The 20692-nt window shown below is 48.6% G+C and overlaps 1 protein-coding gene across 1 annotated transcript; it reads left to right on the top strand.

Annotated features, from left to right (window-relative positions):
• The first annotated feature begins 991 nt into the window (after window positions 1–991).
• ADGRF3 (adhesion G protein-coupled receptor F3) lies at window positions 992–20199 on the top strand. Its single transcript, XM_053383855.1, has 12 exons — window positions 992–1232; window positions 3098–3316; window positions 5187–5396; window positions 7108–7251; window positions 7374–7570; window positions 10372–10563; window positions 12723–13487; window positions 14205–14831; window positions 16267–16308; window positions 17047–17094; window positions 19025–19082; window positions 19667–20199. The coding sequence occupies exons 1-11, from the start codon at window positions 1034–1036 to the stop codon at window positions 19061–19063; spliced, it is 2682 nt and encodes an 893-aa protein (XP_053239830.1). The 5' UTR covers window positions 992–1033; the 3' UTR covers window positions 19064–19082; window positions 19667–20199.
• The last annotated feature ends 493 nt before the right edge of the window (window positions 20200–20692 follow it).

The raw sequence follows: 20692 nt of genomic DNA on the forward strand, positions 1-20692 counted from the left end.
CGTGGCAAGTATGTCTGTAACAATTCAACTTAAAGCTTAAATGTATGCAAAAAAAAAAAAAAAACCCTTCACAGCAGCAGCAATTAGTGATAGCACAATCATCTCAGCTTCGCTCACCACCATCCACCCTCTACTTCCCTCCAACCCCCTGCAATGGAGGAATCTGTCAGGAGCTCGTCCTACTCTCGAGTAGGACCCTGGCAGAGACACATGCCCGACTGGCATGTTCCCTCTCTCCTGGACGATCGTTCGGGAGCATCAAAAGCTTTCTTCTGCCCGAACATCACAGCGACCGATGCCAACAGACACCGGCACACTTAGGGATCCACAGAATTTGCACATCATGTGTAACAGACCTCAGCAACTCAGCATTTTGGCTAATATACTTTAAAGGTAAAGGTAAAGGTACCCCTGTCCATTAGGTCCAGTCGTGACCGACTCTGGGGTTGCGGCGCTCATCTCGCTCTACTGGCCAAGGGAGCCGGCGTACAGCTTCCGGGTCATGTGGCCAGCAGGACTAAGCCACATCTGGTGAACCAGAGCAGCGCACGGAAACGCCGTTTACCTTCCCGCTGGAGCGGTACCTATTTATCTATTTGCACTTTGACGTGCTTTCAAACTGCTAGGTTGGCAGGAGCAGGGACTGAGCAACGGGAGCTCACCCCGTCGCGGGGATTCAAACCGCCGACCTTCTGATTGGCAAGTCCTAGGCTCTGTGGTTTAACCCACAGCGCCACCCGCAAATACATGCTGAATACATGCCTGTAAATAATGCTTACACATGTCTCTGTCTGCCACTTCCGTTGTAAGAAGATTTATTCACTGTGTTGATAGAGCGTGCCAAGTCTGTAAAGGTATCTGAAGCTTGTGTCGGTGTTTGATGCTGCTTCAAGGGAGACTGGAGATCGCCCGGCTGCCAGCCGGTGGCTGGAGCCACCTGGGGGCCTGCCTGATGCCCCCGTCTCCCCGGCAGTATCCCAACACATCCTTCTCCTTCTCTCTCTCCCCAGAGTGTGACCCCCGGCAGTGGGAGATGATGGTGTTTGGCTACAGCCGGACTTGCCGCTGTCTCCCTGGCTACCAGTACAGCGACAGAGACTGCTCTCGCTTCCAAGGGTGTGGGGGTCTCTTCCAGGCCGCGGCCTCCCTGGTCTTCACACCCCCTTGCGACTGCCTCCGCTGGACTTCCGAAGACCCCGGCTACTGCCTGCCGCTGCTGGAGGCGGCCACAGGTACGAAAAAGCCCACCTGGTGCGGCATCGGTACACTGCAATGCGCCCTGGCTGGGGCAGCCCTCGGGTCTGGGACAGGGAACATAGGACCCCATTGTTTTATATATATAAAATTTTATTAGTTTTTTAATGTACCATTTCCAACAATAATCAAACATACTTTTACATCTTATTCAATTTTTTGACTTCCATTGGTCCTGTCTGAAAATTTTCCAATCTAATCTCTTAGTATGCATTTCTTACTTCCCCTATTACATTTCAAACTCATAACCAATATCTCTATCTTTTTCTACTTCGTATATTTCTCCTTACAAAACCTCTTGTAGTTCTACTATCGTAATTTGTTGGTTATGATTGCTCTTCAAATAGTTTGTATACTTCTTCCAATCTTCTGTAAATCTCTGGTCCCGCAGAGATTTCGAATCCTTCCTGTCATTTTGTCCAATTCTGCGTAGTCCATTAATTTCGTCTGTCATTCTTCTTTCGTCTGAATTTCTTCTTGCTTCCATTTCTGGGCTAACAATACCTTTGCCACATAGGACCCCATTGTTAAAACAGCGGCAGCAGCTGCCCATTCACTGCCTAGCCAGGTTCATGAAACAGACCCTTTGGTGTCAACGGCCAGGTCCGGTGGAACTCCCTGCCACTGAGAATTCAACAGGCACCTTCTGTGCCAGCTTTTAAATCCCTGCCAAGAACCTTTCTATTCCACAGGGCCTCTGTGGGCAGTACATCCTTCCACAATGCTTAACCGATGTCCCTTCTTCACTTTTAAATGGTTTAAACTTGTTTTTTTACTTTTTTGATTCCACTGCCTGTTTTTTTATTGTTGTAAACCACTGTGATATATTTTTGTGATACAGCGGTACATAAACATATTTATAAATAACTAAATAAGTGCCTCGATTACGGTTAGATTTTTTTCTTTGCTTTCGTTGTTAAGGCTGGTTTTAATGTTATGTTTTGTGTTTATTTGTAAGCAGCTTTGAGTTGTTGCGGCAAAAAAAGGGACTAATAAAACAGATAATTAATAATAATGGTAATTTATACACACACACACATTTTTATTGGTTTTTTTACATATCATTTCCAACAATCATTTAACATACCATATTTTTCGTTCTATAAGACGCACCAGACCACACGACACACCTAGTTTTTGGAGGAGGGAAACAAAAAATAAATAAATTCTGAATCTCAGAAGCCAGAACAGCAAGAGGGATCGCTGTGCAGTGAAAGCAGCGATCCCTCTTGCTGTTCTGGCTTATGGGATAGCTGCGCAGCCTGCATTCGCTCCATAAGACGCACACACATTTCCCCGTACTTTTTAGGAGGGAAAAAGTGAGTCTTATAGAGCAAAAAATACGGTAACTTCTTATCTTATACAATACAGTATTTTAGACTTCCATCAACCACCTCTGATGCTTTTCCGTTCTTTATCACTTATTCTGCATTTCTTAATTTCTCCGTTACTCTTAATTATCATTAACTAATAATTCTCTTCATAGTCTTTCTTGCAATACTTCAAATAGTCCTCCTTCCAGAACTTCTTGCAGTCCTGCTAGCGTAATCTGTCCATTACAATTCCTTTTCAAATAGTTCATATATTTACTCCAGTCTTCTAAGAATCTCTGGTCCAATAATAATGGTAATTAAAGGGGAGGGGGAAAGGGACAGAATGCTTCTTTCCCCCTCTTAACTTAACCCCCCGACACCCCTGGGAGGGGGGCTAGGCTGAGAGAGGCAGGGACTGGCCCAGCGTCACCCAATGGAAGCTCCCTGGCCGAGTGGGAGGATTCGAACTCGGGTCTCTCCTAGTCCGACACTCTAACAGCTGCGCCACACTGACATCCCGTCCCTTCCAGTTGCAGACAGCCAGCAGCTGCCTCCGGAAGTGGCCTCTGGTGGGGCAGACCAAGACCTGACCCTCTCCTTCAGCCTGAAGGATGGAGCCACAGAGGTGAAGTTCTACCTGCTCAGCTCCCAGGGAGTCAAGGAAATCTTCAACGGGACTCAAGTGACTCTGCTGCAGAACGGCTCTGAGGTGGAGCTGAGGCTCTCTTCCGTCTCCCCAGACTGGGCTGGTGCTGTATCGCTCTCCCCTCTCTCTATGGAAGGAATGATTTCGGTCTAAATATGTGTCTGTGCATGGGCGTAGCTGGGGGGGCAGGCGGGCAGCTCCCCCCCCCACTAATCAATAAAAAATCAATACAGTGGTACAGTGATCCCTCTGGTTGCGAACAGGATCCGTTCCGGAGGCCCGTTCTCAACATGAAAAGAGCGCAATCCTCTGTGGAGTGTCTGCGCAGGCATGGGTTGCGATTTGCCGCTTCTGCGCATGCGCGTGACGTCGTTTTGCACTTCTGCGCATGCGCGAGCGGCGAAACCCAGAAGTAACCCTTTCTGGTACTTCTGGGTCACCGCGGGACGTAACCTGAAAGAACGTAACATGAAGCAGATGTAACATGAGGTATCTGTTCCAGAAGTCCGTTCTAAAACCAAAGCGTTCCAAAACCAAGGCACGCTTTCCCATAGAAAGGAATGCAAAATGGATTAATCCATTCCGGACTTTTAAAAACAACCCCTAAAACAGTGATTTAACGTGAATTTTACTGTCTAACGAAACCATTGATCCATAAAATGAAAGCAATAAACAATGTACTGCAGTCACACAACCAGTCAGTAGCTCAACTGGGTTCCACACAGTCACAAAAACAAAACAAAAGAGACGCAAAAACGAAACCCAAAATAAATAGCAAAAACAGACAGACCTCAAAACGGAAGTGTGGCACTCAAAATGGAGCACGTTCGGCTTCCGAAAAATGTTTGCAATCTGGAACACTTACTTCTGGGTTTGCAGTGTTTGGGTTCCAAGTTGTTTGAGTACCAAGGCGTTTGAGAACCAAGGTGCCACTGTAACAATAACTGAGGTTCTGCCCCCCGCAACATAAATCCTGGCTACGCCCATGTGCCCGTGCTGGGCGGGCGAGGCTCTGGTGTTGAACTGAAATAGAAGGACTGCATCTTATTTATTGTATTGTATTCAAAGCATAGAACTTTAGAGTGTGAAGGGACCCTGATAGTCATCCAGTCCAGCCCCCTGCGATGCAGGAATCTCAACTGAAGCATCCCTGACGGGCAGCTGTCCAACCTCTGCTTCAAAACCTCCAGCCATCTCCCAAGGGAGTCCCTTCCACTCTTACCATTAGAAAGTTCTTCCTGATATTTATTCAGAATCTCCTTTCTTTCTCATAATAACCTAAAGTTTCATAAGAGTATATATTTAAAGTAGATGAACAAATGAACAATTGAGGTTAATTTGGGTATGCAGAAGATATTAAAAATAAATTTAAGGAACTGCAGAAAGAGGGGGAAGGAAGTCAAATCAGTGAAATGTATAAATCTGAAAAGTATAAATAAATTTTAAAAATAAAAACATAAATGAGCATCATGACCCTGTTCCAGCCGCCCTCCATGCACTTGGCCTCAAGCCAGCGTGGAGCAGACATTTCGTAAGGAATAATAATAATAATAATAATAATAATAATAATAATAATAATAATTTATTATTTATACCCCGCTCATCTGGCTGGGTTTCCCCAGCCACTCTGGGCTGCTTCCAACAGAATATTAAAACACAGTAGTCCATCAAACATTAAAGGCCTCCCTAAACAGGGCTGCCTTCAGATGTATCCTTAAAGTCTGGTAGTTGTTGTTCTCTTTGACATCTGCTAAGGGGCGTTGGCGTTCTTAAATATGTGCAGGATCTTACCTGGAGGACCCTGCCCACACGCAGGGGTGGCCCGTGATTCCCAGTTCCACGCCAGGAGAGAACTTCCAAGAGCTGCGGTGCCTGCACTGCTTGGGGTTGGACTAGATGCCCTTTGGGGAACCCCCTTCCAACTCTGCAGGTCTCGGATTCTGGCTCCCAGTTCTGACATGTGTCTCCTACAGGAAAATACATCTGCCGCTACTTGTACGAAAACGCCCTGCACGAGCTGACCAAGGAGCTGATCGTTCCCCTCGGGACAGCGGACCTCATCCAGACACGGTCGCAGCTCTCCATGAACTGCAGCTCCCCTGAGGGCCTCACTCTGCAATGCTGCGTCCAGAACAGAGGAGGAGAGCTGAGAGCATCCTGGAACCCAGGTGCCCCAGACCCAGGTGGGCGAGGGGAGGGCAGGGAGTCAGCCTGGATCGGCATTCTGTGCAGCTGTTTTATTTAAATTGCATTTTAAATTAAGCTGCATTTTAAATTGCATTTTAACCTGTATTTTAAATTGGTTCCCCCCCCCTGCCCCCCTATTATGTTTTTACTGTGATTTTATTTTATTGGTGTTAGCAGCCCTGAGCCCAGCTCTGGCCAGGGAGGGGGGGGTATAAATAAAAATTATTATTATTATTATTATTATTATTATTATTATTATTATTATCATAAAATTAATGCATGGCTTGATGGTCAACAAACAACAACAACAATGAAAACTCAAAGTGGTTTCCAAAAGGATAAAACAATGGAAAAAATGCAATGCTTTTAAATATACAAAAATTAAAAGACTAAAACAGATTAGGATGCACAACTTTGTCAGCGTCTGGGAAGGCTAGTTGAAACAAAGATGTTTTCAGATCCTTGCTTGAACTCTAGAGGCAGGGCGTTCCAAAGTGCAGGTGCTGCCACACTAAACAAGCAAGTTCTTGCAAGTGGGAAACAGGTCTAAGGTGGTGCTGGAAGTAGCGCCAGTTGTGCTGATCACAGGGGGTCTTGTGGGTGCATGTGGGGTGATGCAACCTCGGAAGGAGGGTGTTAAGATAGCAGAGGAGGCCCTCCTGGTAGTTCTTCCCCCCTCGGAAGTTCGTGCATTAATGTGTGTGGCCCAGATGACGGCCTTCTCTGTGGTGGCCCCCAAATTGTGGAACTCCCTCCCCACAGAGTTGCCAGCCCGGTGCCCAGCAAGCAGGACCTGAGCACAGCAGAAACTTTCCCTACTTGGGATTGCCAGCATTTGTTCTTGTTTAGTCATTTAGTCATGTCCGCCTCTTCGTAACCCCCTGGGCCAGAGCACGCCAGGCCCTCCTGTCTTCCACTGCCTCCCACAGTTTGGTCAGACTCATGCTGGTAGCTTTGAGAACACTGTCCCCCCACCTCATCCTCTGTCGTCCCCTTCTCCTTGTGCCCTCCATCTTTCCCAACATCAGGGTCTTTTCCAGGGAGTCTTCTCTTCTCCTGAGGTGGCCAAAGTATTGCAGCCTCAGCTTCAGGATCTGTCCTTCCAGTGAGCACTCAGGGCTGATTTCCTTCAGAATGGGGAGGTTTGATCTTCTTGCAGTTCATGGGACTCTCAAGAGTCTCCTCCAGCACCAGAATTCAAAAGCACCCATTCTTCGGCGATCAGCCTTCTTGATGGTCCAGCTCTCACTTCCATACATCACTACTGGGAAAACCAGAGCTTTAACTATACAGACCTTTGTTGGCAAAGTGTCTCTGCTTTTTAAGATTCTTGGCCCTTAAGATCTATCTAAAGATTAAACTACATCAGAGTAATCTACTATCTTTATGACCCAGGTTGCCTGATGAAGCAACTGGCCTGTGTTTTAGAATGCTTATATGTGCCTGTCAGGTGTAGAGAAAGCAAATGGCAGAGGTGGAGAGGCCTGTGGGATTCGATCAGAAACTATTGTCAATGAATGAAACTCAGTCAACGCAATGCTTTCATAGTGGACACAATGGCTTGCTCCATATTTCATAATTCCTCATAGCAATCCCACCTAACCCCCACACTCTGGATATTTGCACCCCTACACCCCCCTGCCAGATCTTTCCCTTCCTTCTTCCCACCTTCCCTGCCCTGACCATCTGCCCCTTCTCTCTCCGCAGTTCGCCTGGGGGGCAACGGAGACCCTCTCTGCCACTTCCTCGCCCTGAATTCCTGCCCCAGCGGTGACACCGCCTACCTGTGCTCGTTTGAAAGCGACCACCTGGGAACCGTGCAAACCACAGTGTTGGTGGCCCCGATTCAAGGTAATGGGGAGACGGGGGGACTGGTGGACACAGAGTCTGCGCATTTCTGGCGCTCCTTTGAGAGCTGGACGTGTTCCACGAAGGCTGTTCCTGCCTGTGCATGTGTGTTTCTTGTGCCGTAGCCGGAGATCGCTTCTGCCCCGGTGAGAACTCTACAGGCAGGTGGGATGCCACGAAGGCAGGGCAGGTGGCTGAGCTCCTGTGTCCCGAGGGGACCGATGGAAAGATGCTCCGGTCCTGCTCTCCTGGAGGGACCTGGGAAAATGTCCAAGACAGCTGCACGGATCACCAACTGCTGTCTGGGTTGCACGAGGCCCAGGTAACGGGTGGCTTCTTCTGGGCTTCTCTCTCTCTCTCTCTCTCTCTATATATATATATATATATTTTGTTGGAGTGGTGCATGCTCTAGTTATCTCCCGCTTGGACTACTGCCATGAGCTCTACGTGGGGCTACCTTTGAAGGTGACCCGGAAACTGCAATTAATCCAGAATGCGGCAGCTAGACTGGTGACTGGGAGTGGCCGCCGGGACCACATAACACCAGTTCTGAGAGATCTGCATTGGCTCCCAGTACGTTTCCGAGCACAATTCAAAGTGTTGGTGCTGACCTTGAAAGCCCTAAACGGCCTCGGTCCAGTATACCTGAAGGAGCGTCTCCACCCCCATCGTTCAGCCCGGACACTGAGATCCAGCGCCAAGGGCCTTCTGGCGGTTCCCTCATTGCGAGAAGTAAGGTTACAGGGAACCAGGCAGAGGGCCTTCTCGGTGGTGGCACCCGCCCTGTGGAACGCCCTCCCACCAGATGTCAAAGAGATAAACAACTATTTTACTTTTAAAAGTCATCTGAAGGCAGCCCTCTTTAGGGAAGTTTTTAATGTCTGATGCTGTACTGTTTTTAATATTCAGTTGGAAGCCGCCCAGAGTGGCTGGGGAAACCCAGCCAGATGGGCGGGGTATAAATAATAAATAATAATAATAATAATAATAATAATAATAATAATAATAATAATTATTATTATTATTATTATTATATACACACATACCCATATACAGCCTATATACAGTCTATATACAGTTTATATACCGTCATACCTTGGGCTACAGACGCTTCAGGTTGCGTTTTTTTGGGTTACGGACCACCGAAACCTGGAAGTACCAGAACGGGTTACTTCCGGGTTTTGGCGGTCGCGCATGCGCAGAAGCTCTAAATTGCACTTTGTGCATGTGTAGAAGCGCCGAATTGCAACCCATGCATGCACAGACATGGGTTGCAAACACTGCGGAGCCCCGTTCGCATCTAGAAGCAAACGTCACCTGCGTCTGCGCGTGCGCAGGTCACGTTTTGGCACTTCTGCGCATGCGCATGATGTCATTTTGAGCATCTGCGCATGCGGAAGCGGCGAAACCCGGAAGTAACAAGCTCCGTTACTTCCGGTTGCCACGGAGCGCAACTCAAATGCGCTCATCACAAAGCACATTCAGCCCGAGGTATGACTGTACTTGATCTTCCTGGTTCCTGATCTCTCCCGTCAGTCTCGCCATCTCTGCATATTCCAAAAATTTGGTCTGCCATCATTATGGGCCAAATTCTTGTACCTGTTCCCATGTTAGCTCTGCTATCAATGGGAAACGATACCGATAGGATGCGATACAATATCTTTATTGTCATTGTCCCATACAGAACAATGAAATTGAAAAATCTACATAAGACATTAAAAAAACCCTAAAAACTCTGAAACCCCATTTTAAAATACAATATACTCCTATAGAGACTCCTTATACTGCTTCCCAATGTTGAGCCTAAAGGGTTGGTCTTACTTTTTATGGCAGCCATGAGACAAATAGTTGCTTCCAACTGGGGTGGAAACGCCCCCCCCCCCATGGGAACTTGGACGCAAGATATGTGGCATCTAGCACTTAAATGCTTAACTCAAAAATAACAAAGAAAGACATGTTTCACTCTGTACGGTCTTGATCTATATTGTTCATCAACCCTAATCTCCTCTCTGTCTCAGTCACAACAGCAACTATGGAGAAATAATTTTAACACTGTGGACTGGAGTACACCCTGTGGACGTAAATTTAATTAACAATATTAAGAATGTGAGCTTAATCTGTAATGTAAAAGATTTCCCAAGTCTGTTCTGATGCCATGTGGATGATTAAATTTTTTATGCTTGATGTTTTAATTATATTTTTTAGATATGCTGCAAACCGCCCAGAGTGGCTGGGGAAACCCAGCCAGATGGGCGTTGTGTAAATATTATTATTATTATTATTATTATTATTATTATTATTACTACTACTACTACTACTACTACTACTACTACTACTACTACTGCATACAAGGCTTTAAACATCCAAATATGCATTTGTCCTGTTTGCCAACAGTTTATGGTTGGTAATTATTTTTTACATTTTTCAGTAGAGCTTGTAATGAAACGAAAAAATAAAACCTCAAAGTGATTAATGGCTAAGGGAGCTGGGCATGTTTAGCCTGGAGAAGAGGAGGTTAAGGGGTGATATGATAGCCATGTTCAAATATATAAAAGGATGTCACATAGAGGAGGGAGAAAGGTTGTTTTCTGCTGCTCCAGAGAAGCGGACACGGAGCAATGGATCCAAACTACAAGAAAGAAGATTCCACCTAAACATTAGGAAGAACTTCCTGACAGTAAGAGCTGTTTGACAGTGGAATTTGCTGCCAAGGAGTGTGGTGGAGTCTCCTTCTTTGGAGGTCTTTAAGCAGAGGCTTGACAACCATATGTCAGGAGTGCTCTGATGGTGTTTCCTGCTTGGCAGGGGGTTGGACTCGATGGCCCTTGTGGTCTCTTCCAACTCTAGGATTCTATGATTCTATGATTTCCATGTGACAGCCCATCAGATATTTAAAGATGGCTCTAATATCTCCTTTCAGCCTCCTCTTCTCCAGGCAAAACATCCACAACTCCTTCAATACAGCTCAGTTTGCAGAACCTTTACGTTCTCGATCGCCCATCTCTGCACATTTTCCAGCTTGTATTTTTTTAACAGCCAGTGGGTATAGTGGAATCCAGTGGCAATGAGTTCCATAGGAAGCCACCTTCGGTCTAATATTCTCCCTGCTCTGTTTGTGTGCAGCTGCTCCAGGCAGGGCTGGGCAGCCCCCAAACGGAGGTCCCTTGGATGATAGACTGGCTGAAGGCGGAGACCGAGTCTGGGAACATCCAGGGCAGAAACCCCCGGGACCTCCTGGCTGCGCTCGACACGATGGACATCATCTCGGAGGTGGCGCTGGGAGCCCAGATGCGCCTGGAGAGCAGCGTTGTGTCTGTGAGTAGCAGCACCCAGGGAGGGAAGGACTTCAGGGCGGGATTCCTGCAAAGCACTCGGCTTGGAGCGTATCCTGGGGCTTTATGAGGAAGCTGGAATTAGTGCAGGATGCTGCAGCACAATTGCTGGCAGGAGGGAGGCCTTGTCAGCATAGCAACCCCTGTCCTCAGGGATCTGTCTTGCCATAGTGGTGCATGCTCTGGTTATCTCTCGCTTGGACTACTGCAATGCGCTCTATGTGGGGCTACTTTTGAAGGTGACCCGGAAACTGCAATTAATCCAGAATGCGGCAGCTAGACTGGTGACTGGGAGTGGCTGCCGGGACCACATAACACCGGTCGTGAGAGATCTGCATTGGCTCCCAGTACCTTTCTGAGCATAATTCAAAGTGTTGGTGCTGACTTTGAAAGCCCTAAACGGCCTCAGTATACCTGAAGGAGCGTCTCCACCCCCATCACTCAGCCTGGACACGGAGGTCCAGCACAGAGGGTCTTCTGGGGGTTCCCTCCCTGCGAGAAGCCAGGTTACAAGGAACCAGGCAGAGGGCCTTCTCGGTTGTGGCGCCCGCCCTGTGGAACAGCCTCCCTTCAGATGTCAAGGAAATAAGCAGCTATCTTCTCTTTAAAAGACATCTGAAGGCAGCCCTGTTCAGGGAAGTTTTTAATATTTAATGCTGTATTGTTTTTAACACTTGATTGGGAGCCTCCCAGAGTGGCTGGGGAAACTCAGCCAGATGGGCGGGGTATAAATAATAAATTATTATTATATTATTATTATATCTGCACTGACTGCTGATTGGCTACTCAGCCAAGTTCACTATGTTACTGTGGGGATATAAAGCCCTTTACTTGGGACCAGTTTTCTGATGAGATAACCTTTCCCTACATACATTTGCTAGACCAATCGGTGGCCTTGGCATGATTACAGGTGCCACACTCAGAGGGGGTGGCTAATAATAATAATAATAATAATAGTTATTATTATTATGCATTCGTAAGAACATTTAGTGTGGCAGCACCTAGACTTTCGAACTCCCTGCCTGTTAATATCAGGCAATTGTCTTCCCTGAACTCTCTTAGGCAACTGCTAAGAACATTCTCGTTTAGCCTACCCAGATGTTTAGAAAGCTGGAGTGAGTTTTTATCTGTATTGCGCCAGTCGTTTCCTTAACTTTTTGAACGTTTGAAATTATTGTTCGTTAATTTATCTTGTTGATAACATTATTGTTTTATCTTGCTTGTAAAGCGCTTTCATTTTTGTTTGTTTGCTTTCATCTTCTTCTTTGGCAATCAGTCCTAGGCTCTGTGGTTTAACTCACAGCGCCAACCTGCATCCCTTATGCTCTTTATACATTTTGAGGTCTTAGATATATGGTAATGTTCATAAGTGTACCAACCAAGCAAGTACATAGATCAGCACAGGAAGACCAACCTGGAACCATTTTGATTCTTAAACTGAGCAAATGTTTTCTCTGCAAGGTCAAAGTGGGAAACCTCCCCATTGTCTCTTTCCTCACAAATCCTGTCTGTGTATGAATAGGGTGAGCCTGTGACCTGGCCCAGGAACTAAGTATTTATCTTTACAAAAGACTGGCCAGGCTCCCCAGGAAATCCAATCAAGTAACCTGCCAACAACATTCAAAATTTCTGTTTTAGACCGCTTTTTTTGTGATGTATGTATGTTTCTGGGGGTGGTCTTAGGTTACACCCCTTCTGTGATGTAGGTGTGATGTTTCTGGGGGTGGTCTTGATCTACAGGGTGGCGATTTCAAAAGTCTTTATAAGGCCTTGCATGCCATTTTTCTGGGTCCCTCCTCCTTTCCTGCATGTGAGGGGAGCACCCTGTTGCAACAGATCAATAAAGATCAAGCTTACTAACTGCTTTGCTTCTCAATATTCTCTGGCTGGCCTCTGTTATATTCTCCTACCAACAGGGAACCTATGTAAGGACTCTATATGGGCTCTTGGATACCCCATAAGGGAAAAGAGCAATTTTTGTTTACAACATGACCACCTCTCACTGCAAGACTTGGCCATTGGCCAGGGATTGTTTAGCTGCAACGCCTGCATTGCTGGGGTTGGGCTAGATGACCCTTCCAACTCTTCTACAATTCTAACCATGACCCAGGTTAATGAGGAAATCCCTCCTTCTGCTTTCAGAATTTGCTGGCTGCTGCCAACACAATGCTCGACGTAGACCCGGGGCCGGAGTGGTCTGCAGTGGAAGCCCTGAGCCCGTCGGCCGCTTCCAGGCTCCTGCAGTCCATTGAGAACCTCGCCAGCCTCCTCCTGCCGCCCTCGGGCAGCCCCTACAACTTGACGCTCCCCAACCTTGAGCTCCAGAGCACCCAGATGGGCCCTGAGTTTGAGGACTTCAACAAGGGCTTTGACACGGACCCCCCTCTCCGTGTCCACATTGAGGAGGAGGAGTTGTTGCGCTGTGGGCAGAATGTCACCGTCACCAGCCTGGTGCTGAAGAAGCTGGGCAGAATCCTGCCAGGCAGCCGTGGCGCCAAGGCCAGGCTGGGCAGCTTAGTGATGTCCAACTCTGTCACGGCTTCCAACGGGAGCGTCTCGCAGGTGGAGGTGCAGATGACCTTTGGCCACTGGAATGGCACCGGCGGAGGGCAGGAGGAGGAAGACGAGGAGGAGAGGGTGGCGCAGTGTGTGTTCTGGGACCACAGCCTGCATGGCAGGGTTGGCGGCTGGTCAGCTGAGGGGTGCCAGACCTCCGGCGCCGAAACCGCCACCAAGTGCACCTGCCGCCACCTGACTTCCTTCTCCATCCTCATGTCTGCCCATCCTGTGCCAGACAGCTTCGCCCTGACCTTCCTGGGCACCTTCGGGGTCTGCGCCTCAATCCTGGCTCTCATTGCCACCCTCGCCATCTACTACCTCGTCTGGACTTCGGTGGTGAAGAACAAGGTGAGAGACAAACAGGCTGTGCCGTTCCGAAATTTGGAGTTGGGGGGAAAGGCAGGGCCGGATTTAGGTTTCATGCGGCCCCAAGCTCTTGAAGGTAATGGGGCCCTTTATATGTCCAGCTGTCCTTTGCCAACAACAAATTGTCGCTGTTTTTTGTGCTGAATATATGCTCTATGGTAATTTATGGACCTCATAGGTATCTCAAGCCATTTGCACATGTTGCCTTGCAACCAGTCCATGCAGAATGTCAGCACCCTATATATAGAAAGGAGCAAAGCAGTGATATTTTAGGGAGCAGGTTAGCAGGCGGGGCCCATGGCTTGCATCAGGCGTAGGCAACCTTCGGCCCTCCAGATGTTTTGGACTACAATTCCCATCATCCCTTACCACTGGTCTTGTTAGGTACAAAAATCTAAAAACATATCAAAGATAATCATTATAAACTCTAACAGAATTAAAACAATATAAAAAAAACACACCTATTAAAATACAGACAATAAAAAAACAGCACTATTAAAGTTTCCTTCATTGGAGGTTTTTAAACTGAGGTTGGAGGGCCACCTATCAGGGATTCTTCAGCTGTGTGGTCCCCGCGTTGTGGGGTTGGGCTACATGACCTTTGGGGTTCCCTCCCAACTTTACAAACCTGCGATTCTAGGGCCCCCTGAGGCCTGCCTGGCCGCCTCTCACCCTGACCAGCCTTCTCCCGTTCCCCAGGTGGCTTACTTCCGCTACACCACGCTGGTCAACATCGCCCTGTCTCTGCTGATGGCCAGCTTCTGGTTCCTGGGTGCCTCTCGCCTGGCGTCCGACCCCGAGAGCAAGCTGTGCGTGGCGGCCGCCTTCTTCACCCACTTCTGCTACCTGGCCATGTTCTTCTGGATGCTGGTGCAGGCCCTGATGCTCTTCCATCAGCTGGTCTTCGTCTTCCACCAGCTGAGCACCCGCTCCGCCCTGCCCGCCATGGTCTCGCTGGGCTACCTGTGCCCCTTCGTCATTGCCATGGCCACGGTGGCAGCCTTCCTGCCCCGGGGGGGCTACCTCCACCAGGCCGTCTGCTGGCTCTCCTCCCGCAGCAAAGCCATCTACGCCTTTTCCGTGCCCGTCCTGGCCGTCGTGTCGGCCAACGCGCTCATCCTCTTCGTGGTGCTGCTGAAGCTCATGAGGCCCTCGGTGTCCGAGGGGCCGCAGGGAGAGGAGTGGAAGGCTCTGGTCAGCATCTTCAAGGCCCTGCTCATCCTCACGCCCGCCTTCGGGCTGACATGGGGACTGGGCGTCATCACCATGACCTCGGAGGCCTCGCAATTCACGCATTACATGTTTACCATCCTCAATTCGCTCCAGGTGGGTGTGGAGCAGGGCCAAGGTAATTGTGTGTGTGTGTGTTTGTGTAACTGGGAGTCAGAGTGCTGCCACACAGGTTGGCTCAGAAGCAAGGTAACTGGGAGGTAAAGGTAAAGGGACCCCTGACCGTTAGGTCCAGTCGCAGCCGATTCTGGGGTTGCGGAGCCCAAACTAACAGAATTAATTTTAATAGGGGCAAATGCAAGGTTCTGCAATTAGGCAAGAAGAACCAGATGCACAAATATAGGATGGGGAACACCTGGCTTGACAACAGCACATGTGAAAAGAATCTCGGGGTGTTAGTAGACCACAGGCTGAACACAAGCCAACCGTGTGATGCAGCAGCAAAAAAGGAGAATGCTATTCTAGGCTACATCGAGTATAGTGTCCAGATCAAGAGAAGTCATAGTCCCACTCTATTCTATCTTGGTCAGACCCCCACCTAGAATACTGTGTCCAGTTCTGGGTGCCACCATTTCAGAAGGATATTGACAAGCTGGAAGGTGGGCAGAGGAGGGAGACCAAGATGGTCAAGTGTCTGGAAACCAAGCCTGATGAGCAGTTGAAGGAGCTGGGTAAATTTGGCCTGGGTAAGATGAGACTGAGATGAGATAGGACAGGGGTAGCCAATTCCCAAGAGACTGCGATCTACTCACAGAGTTAAAAACCGGTTCACGTCAAAAGTTTTTTTAGGAATGAGGAAAGACTTGTTTTTGGGTGGGTGCATCTTCAAATATCCCAGAGGGTAGACTCTGAAGTACCATATTTTTCGCTCCATAAGATGCACTTTTTTCTTCCTTAAAAGTAAGGGGAAATGTCTGTGCGTCTTATGGTCATGCTTTTTTTTTTTTAAAAGAGGGAAGTGGGTGTTGAAACAAAGCCGCTAATTGGCAAGCGATCGGGGAGCAAGATAAGAGACGCTAGCAATAAAGGAGGCTGCCTGAGAGCGGGGAGGTAAAGACAGCGAACTTGCAAGGAGAGGCGACAGGAAGACTAAAGAAATGAGGAGAGAAATTAGAAGAAAAGGAGGAGCAGAAAATTGCTCCAGCTAAGGAAAAAACACTAAGGCAAACAAGAGGGGAAGGGGTGTTGAAAGGAAGCAGCTGATTGGCAAGCGATCGGGAGGGAGATAAGGGACGCTAGAGATAAAGGAGGCTGCCTGAGAGCGGGGAGGTAAAAGCCCATGGATCCTCAGGATTTTTACATTGGGATCCTCAGGATTTTTACATTGGGCTACCCCAAACTCACCGTCAAATCACATGTCTGTGGCCACAGCATGAACCACAAAAATCATACATCCACTGTTTCGTTCAGAATATTTTTTTTCTTGTTTTCCTCCTCTAAAAACTAGGTGCGTCTTATGGAGCGAAAAGTACGGTATTTTGTTTTAGACCGCTGAAAGGTCTTCACTAAGCAACATTCCTCTCTGTTACAGGGGGTCTTCATTCTGATTTTTGGCTGCCTCATGGACAAGAAGGTAAGCAGCACCCCCTCCCCAAATTGGCAGTGTTTTGTTTTGTTTTTTTCCAACCAGGAGGGTCTCAGGGACCTGGAGTGGGGTGTGATGTGGAGGCTGTTCCAAGCACAAAGGTATGAGGGGCTTTTCACTGCATCGCCCACAGGAGAGAAGGATCTTGGCCAGTCCAAGCACCAGTCACTGAGACCCACAATGGGGGTGGCAGATGCACTTAGGGGGAAAAGCTTCTTCTACATCAGGCATAGGCAAACTCGGCCCTCCAGATGTTTTGGGACTACAGCTCCCATCATCCCTAGCCAACAGGACCAGTGGTCAGGGATGATGAGAGTGGTAGTCCCAAAACATCTGGAGGGCCGAGTTTGCCTATGCCTGTTCTACATCTCTGGGGCAGGGGCTGTGACCCACAAGTGGTTTCTTCAGGCAGCTTGCTGGCTTTGAACACCACCCAGTTGATTTTGCTCCTTTTTAAAGAACATTGTGGCTGATCATTCACTCCCCAGGGCAGGTGAGAACTTTGAAAACAACTTACAAACACAAAAAAGGTGATGGAAACTGTCGCTTTGGACCGATGACCCCCCCACCCCACCCCCAGGACAGGACATGCAAATGGAGAGGTGAAAGGGATGCTGGTTCATACTGCAAAAACTCCCTAGCAGAGGGTGGGTGGGTGTTCATGGCCAGGACTGCCAAATGTGTGTTTCTCTGTTGGCCTCAGGAGTCACTGTTTGTTTCTTGCAGGTGAGGGGAGCGCTTTGCAAGCGTCTGTGCAAGTCACCTGCATCTCAGGTAAGCAAGGTCCCAGCTGTTCCTCCACTTCCCTGCCTTCGCACCACCGGCTTCACTGGGAATGAACTGCCACCTCCCCTTTCGCCTGGTGTCCAGGCTTGGAGGCCGTAGATCCTTTGCTGAGGCCCTTTGCTTCGGCCTCCTATTTATCCAGAATCTGCTTACCTGCCCCTTGAAGCCGGCTCTCCCTCTGGAGAAGCCTCAAGGGCTTCTTCTCGCCACAACCCTTTCCTACAGATTTTCCAGAGGCCCAGCTCCATCAAAAACCTTAGCAGCAAAGAAAGCGCTTCTTCACGCACTTAATAAACTGTGGAACTCCCTGCCACAGGAGACAGGGATGGCCACCAACTTGTATGGCTTGAAAAGAGGATGAGACAAATTCATGAAGGAGGACAGGGCTATCGATGGCTAATAATAATAATAATAATAATAATAATAATAATAATAATATTTTATTTATATCCTGCACTCCCCAGCCAAAGCCGGGCTCAGAGTGGCTAACAATAAAAGTAACACAGCATTCTAAAATCAATTCATTCTAAAAGCAATTCAGAATCAAATTAATTGCAACCATTGGGCTAGAGTTCTATGAGGATTACAGAAGGAGGGGGTCAGACTGTGCCTTAGCCAAAGGCCAGGCAGAACAGCTCTGTCTTGCAGGCCCTGCGGAAAGATGTCAATTCCCGCAGGGCCCTAGTCTCTTGGGACAGAGCATTCCACTAGATTGGGGCCACGGCCGAAAAAGCCCTGGCTCTGGTTGAGGGCTTGGGATCTTCAGGGTGTTTTTATTTGAAGACCATAGGGTCCTCCGTGGGACATACAGTGGTGCCTCGCAAGATGAAATTAATTCGTTCCACAAGTTTTTTGTCTTGCGATTTTTTCGTCTTGCGAAGCACGGTTTCGGGAAAGTTTTGGAAAAGCTTCAAAAATCACCAAAGTCTTCAAATACCTCAAAAAAGGCTACCACACCGCGTGCTATGAGTTGCTCCTCAAAGTCAAGTCGCAACTGTATTAACGGTTTTAAGAAAAAGGAAACAAACTTGCAAGACGTTTCCGTCTTACGAAGCAAGCCCATAGGGAAAATCGTCTTGCGAAGCAACTCAAAAAACCAAAAACCCTTTCGTCTTGCGAGTTTTCCGTCTTGCGAGGCATTCGCCTTGCGAGGTACCACTGTACCAGGAGAGGCGGTCCCGTAGGTACGAGGGTCCTAGGCCGTGTAGGGTTTTAAAGGTCAAAACCAGCACCTTGAACCTGATCCTGTACCCCACCGGGAGCCAGTGCAGCTGGTAAAGCACCGGGTGAATGTGATCTCGCAGCGAGGACCCCGTAAGGAGTCTTGCCTCGGCATTCTGCACCCACTGGAGTTTCTGGGTCAGTCTCAAGGGCAGCCCCACGTAGAGTGAGTTACAGTAGTCAAGCTTGGAGGTGACCATCACGTGGATCACAGTGGCCAGATGGCTCTGCTCTGCCTCCATAATCAGAGGCAGCGATGCTTCTGAAACCCAGTTTCTGGAAGCCACAGGAAGGGAGAGCGATGCTCTTGTGCTCGGATCCTGCTTCCCAAGGGCACCAGGATGGTGGACTAGATGGGCCATTGGCCGGATGTAGCAGGCTCTTCCTATGCTCTTACAGAACCTCCAAGTCCAGATGCAGTCCATCAGTCTTAGTTTTTTTAGGGGAATTTGGGTGGACTAGATGGCCCCATGATGGCCATCAGGTTCTTCTTAGGTCCTTAGGCTATGCTCCTTGCTGCTGGGTGAAGAGGCTTCTCTCTCCCCTAGGCTTTGGGGGGGGGGTGAGGGAAGGCAGGGGAGCCAGAGCAGGGTCTCCCCACTGCTTCCTGGGATGCTGCCAGGTGGAATCCAGGGGCAACAGGAAAATGGTAGGGCCGGTTTAATCACCCTCCTGTCTCTCCCAATTGGGTCCACAGACCAAGAGCGAAACGCTGGACTCCAAACTCAGCAACTGAGAGGCTGGAAGTCGCACAGGTAAGCAAGAAAGTGTGGGGGAGGTCTCCTCTGGCCAACCAAAACGTTAAGGGTGGCCGATTAGGTCCAGTCGTGGCCGACTCTGGGGTTGTGGCGCTCATCTCGCTTTACTGGCCGAGGGAGCCGGCGTACAGCTTCCGGGTCATGTGGCCAGCAGGACTAAGCCGCTTCTGGCGAACCAGAGCAGTGCACGGAAACACCGTTTACCTTCCCGCTGGAGCGGTATCTATTGATCTACTTGCACTTTGACGTGCTTTTGAACTGCTAGGTTGGCAGGAGCAGGGACCGAGCAACGGGAGCTCACCTCATCGCGGGGATTTGAACCGCCGACCTTCTGATCGGCAAGTCCTAGGCTCTGTGGTTTAACCCACAGCACCACACGTAACTTGCAAATCACAAATCTCAATAGTTGTCGTCCCTCAAGTTTGGGGGCCCAGTACAAAGCACCCTTTTTGTATTGTAAACAAGATGCCTGGCTTTGGCTGTAGGGTGGAAAGTTAGAGAGCAAAGCTGGCTTGGAGGACAGAAGAGGGTTGTGTATTGTGTGTTTTTTGAAATTAAGATAAATTCTTGTCCTCTTCCAGCCCCACAGCTTTGGGCAGTAGAAAAGGGCTCTCGGCTTGCCACCCTCCTCCTCCCTGCCCAGTCAAAAACATATTGCAGCTTTTGGAAACCAGCAGCAAAAGTTCCTTTTATGAAATGTGGGAAGCCAGTTTTGCCACCCACTTTCGCCTTCAACCATGAGCACCATGCCAGCAGCGGGACTTCGGAAGGACAACACAGGATCAGGCCTTTTCTGCAGTTTGTGAAACGCTCTGCCCTGGGAGGCTACCCTGGCACCTTCATTATACACCTTCAGGTGCCAGCTGAAAATGTTCTCTTTCAACCAAGCCTTTGGCTGACTAACAACCAGTATCTTTTAAAATGTGTTTTGTGCGTGGAGGGGGAGTTATCAGGTTTTTTTCTTATTTTTCTTATATATTTTGTGTTTTTTATCTTGCATTTTTACGTTGTGAACCTGAGATCTATGGACGAAGGCAGTGTATAAGTTTAATAACTTTTAAGAGCAAGCTGGTGTTAAAAGCAGGTGCTGTATGGTGGTTAGCATGTAGGACTTGGGCTGGTCACTGCCTCGCGGCCCAACCTACCTCTCAGGGTTGTTGTGGCAATTAAATTAGGAGGGGGGAACCCGCCATTTGTGCCACCTTCAGATCCTTGGAGAAAAAATAGGGGGATAGAAATGTAACGAATGAATGAATGAATAAAGGAATAACACTGTAAGCGCTTACAAGAATTAAATGATGGTAGAGAATAGCTGAACCCCTGTGGATGGAATGGGGGGGTTATAATAATGGCTGAAGCAAACAGATCCCCCCCCCCCGTGAGCTGATATCACCCTGCAGGAGCCAAGAGACCTGAGCTCTGAGGAATCCCCATTGTAATGTTGGTAGTGGTGGTGGTGGGGAGTCTGTTGCAGGCTGCCTGCCCCCCTCAAGGACTGTGGAAATACAGTGGTGCCCCGCAAGACGAATGCCTCGCAAGACGGAAAACCCGCTAGACGAAAGGGTTTTCCGTTTGCGGTGCGCTTCGCAAGACGAATTTCCCTATGG

The sequence above is a fragment of the Podarcis raffonei genome, chromosome 3, assembly GCF_027172205.1.
Source record: "Podarcis raffonei isolate rPodRaf1 chromosome 3, rPodRaf1.pri, whole genome shotgun sequence".
NCBI classification, from domain to species: Eukaryota; Metazoa; Chordata; class Lepidosauria; order Squamata; family Lacertidae; genus Podarcis; species Podarcis raffonei.

Coding starts and splice junctions, on each gene's coding strand:
- ADGRF3 (XM_053383855.1), top strand. CDS start 1,034: ATGATGGTGTTTGGCTACAGCCGGACTTGCCGCTGTCTCCCTGGCTAC. Junction 3,317..5,186: donor CGTCTCCCCAGACTGGGCTG/GTGCTGTATCGC, acceptor TGTCTCCTACAG/GAAAATACATCTGCCGCTAC. Junction 10,564..12,722: donor TGGAGAGCAGCGTTGTGTCT/GTGAGTAGCAGC, acceptor TTCTGCTTTCAG/AATTTGCTGGCTGCTGCCAA.